The sequence below is a fragment of the Sabethes cyaneus genome, chromosome 3 (assembly GCF_943734655.1).
Source record: "Sabethes cyaneus chromosome 3, idSabCyanKW18_F2, whole genome shotgun sequence".
In the NCBI taxonomy this organism is placed as follows: Eukaryota; Metazoa; Arthropoda; class Insecta; order Diptera; family Culicidae; genus Sabethes; species Sabethes cyaneus.
Genome location: NC_071355.1, coordinates 243,995,720 through 243,998,490, shown reverse-complemented (window position 1 = coordinate 243,998,490; position 2,771 = coordinate 243,995,720). Strand labels below are relative to the sequence as shown.

Here is a 2,771-nt window from a genome sequence, read left to right as displayed (position 1 = left end):
AAGTTACTGAGTGTGACATTGTTCGTCCGTAAGCGTGTTAATCCGCGTTTCTCAGCGCGAGTCTTCGGAGAAAGGCTCCATTCCTATGAAATTGACCAAACTCGTGTTTTTAGTCTTTGACTTTGAAATGCGGTCAGGCATTAACATTAATATTAATATTAATAATGATCCGATCGCTCAGCTGCTTCGAATGGATTCGAACGAAAACAAAGATACGAATCGGCTTAACTTTCGAACGAAAACAAGAATAAGGGTGTATAAATAGAATCGATAAAAAGCTAAGCTAAGCGGCTGCGAAGTCATCCAAACCAGCATAGCTGAAGCGTACATATCCGATAACGATTACACGTCACATTTCTTTGAGTACGGCCAAAACAATGAACGTCTAACAGGAACTACTCACTGTCCTGATACCAAATGTACCACCTCTAGCAGCTAGTCAGCAAAACGGTCGTCGGACTTGATGTCCCGATAGCGGAACAGTCGTCAATATTGAAAAAACCGAGGCAAGCTCGGATTACGAACAAGAGGCAACTAACCAGCACTTACTTGATCATGTATGCGCTAGTTGGTTAGCGGACCAACAGATGGAGTGCACCAAATTATTATCAGAAAACAGGAACTTGGAAGATAGACTGTAGATAAAAGAGTGTTTTCAAGTATGGCTCATATTTTAAATCAGTTGGTCAACGGTGATTCTGACTCTTCGAGCGATGGCTCGTTCGTGTTCGTTAATCCGCTAGCGGAGAGCTCGGGTAATTCCCCGCAGGGAAGCGAGATCGATTCCGCCGATGATAGTTATTTCACTGCGGAACGAGGTGTAACCAACGAAGGCAATAGGTTGGAAATGGACCAACATTGTGCCGAAGGTGGTGGCGAATGGGATCCGGAAGAACTAATTGAAGGGTCGGATCCGGAAGAAACGGAGGGTGAAGAATGGGACTCAGAAGAAGCATCTGAAGGGTCGCATCCGGAAGAAGTGGAAGGTGAAGAATTGGACTCAGAAGAAACAGTTGAAGGGTCGGATCCGGAAGAAGCGGAGGGTGAAGAATGGGACTCAGAAGAAGCATCTGAAGGGTCGCATCCGGAAGAAGCGGAGGGTGAAGAATGGGACTCAGAAGAAGCATATGAAGAGTCGCATCCGGAAGAAGTGGATGAAGGAGAAGATTCTCCAAACGATAGCGGAACAGTCGTTAATATTGCTAAAACCGAGGCAAGCTCGGATTACGAACAAGAGGCAACTAACCAGCACAAACTTACTTACTTGATCATGTATGCGCTAGTTGGTTAGCGGACCAACAGCTGGAGTGCGCCAAATTATTAGCAGAAACCAGGAACTTGAAAGATGTGGAACAAAATTGCAGCGGTGCTAATGAGACTGTTAGTAGCCTTACGGATTATTCGGGCGGAAATCTGAGCGGCCTAAGCGAATTGGTCAATAAGTTGTACAAGTAAATTTTCGAGTGTCTGGCTGTGGCTAGAAGCCTCCGGAATGGCCAAGAGTACATCAGAAAAAGGTGTCCATCGCGAAAACAGATCAATCAGTTGGGATGGTCTGCATGGATTATCTGGTAAGGTATAGGCATTAGACTGCACAATGACGGATGTCTGATGATAGTGGATGATAATTTTTGGGCCACAGTGCGCGTCCGTAACTCGGAGCTTTTGAACCAAACTACCGATTTTGCCATGGCAAAAAACACTCTGTGCGAGCAACTAGAAATTGTTCAAGTTTTACGGGATGGTATGATAACGGAGAGTGACGCTCAGGAAAAGTTGCTAGTTGAGACGATTAAAGCTTCCTTAGTAGAGGAAACTTTCGGGTTGGATTGTATGCATCTAACTCATATAATTAATACTTATTCAGGTAGTTTAAAACCTGAAAAATGCCTGACGGATGTCACACTTCTTCGAGTACGGCCAACACAATAAACGTCTAACAGGAACTACTCACTGTCCTGATACCAAATGTACCACCTCTAGCAGCTAGTCAGCAACACGGTCATCGGACTTGATGTCCCGCGAGTAAAACGACGCTGATGCAATCACTAATCCTGCGCCAAAAATATCACGTGCTCCTGTAGTATGGCTAGCACGATCGTTGAAACTGAAGTCCCGTAAGTAAAACGCTGTCTGTGCTAGCGCCAGGGCATATCCTGGTCACGGCACCAGTGTTCGTGACCGTCGTTAGGCTGGGCCGGTTACCAACGGGACTGGATTCTTCACAGTAAAATAAAAACGCTAGATTGTCGGATGGCAACCATCCGCCAGCGGCGGTGCATCGCGTTCGGTTGAACGGACAATAGCGTTTTGTGACAATATTCGGCTGGACAATAGAAGCTTACTGTGAAGGAATATTACATTGCGGTTTTCTGCCGCAACAGGAGCAAATGCTACAAACCTCTTCAAGTGCACCTTAAAATTGAATTTGTTACTTGAATAGTCAAGCTTGTCCGGATTTTAAAATATTCCAATGTGTTGGTTTCACATCCGGCAGTGTAATTATTTATTAAAATGCATTTTATTTCAATACTATAATGCTTGACACTGCCTCAATTAAATAAAACTTATCTTCTATGTTGATGCTAAGCTAAAGATATCAATTTCCTCGCAATAATTAGTTCACAAAACCTTAAAACATGAAAGTACTACTTTTTGACTGAGAGAAAGAAGCCAGCTCAGTGACAGATTGATTGTTTTCGTTTTTGACGTAGGACTACGTCTTACGGCAAGTTTTGAGATAGGGTGTCATTCCAAAAAATGGAAAAATG

At 43.9% G+C, this 2,771-nt stretch overlaps 1 protein-coding gene across 1 annotated transcript; it reads left to right on the top strand.

Moving 5' to 3' along the window:
- Positions 1-661: 661 nt before the first annotated feature.
- Positions 662-1,291, top strand: LOC128740988 (RNA polymerase-associated protein LEO1-like). Its single transcript, XM_053836564.1, has one exon. The coding sequence runs from the start codon at positions 662-664 to the stop codon at positions 1,289-1,291; it is 630 nt and encodes a 209-aa protein (XP_053692539.1).
- The last annotated feature ends 1,480 nt before the right edge of the window (positions 1,292-2,771 follow it).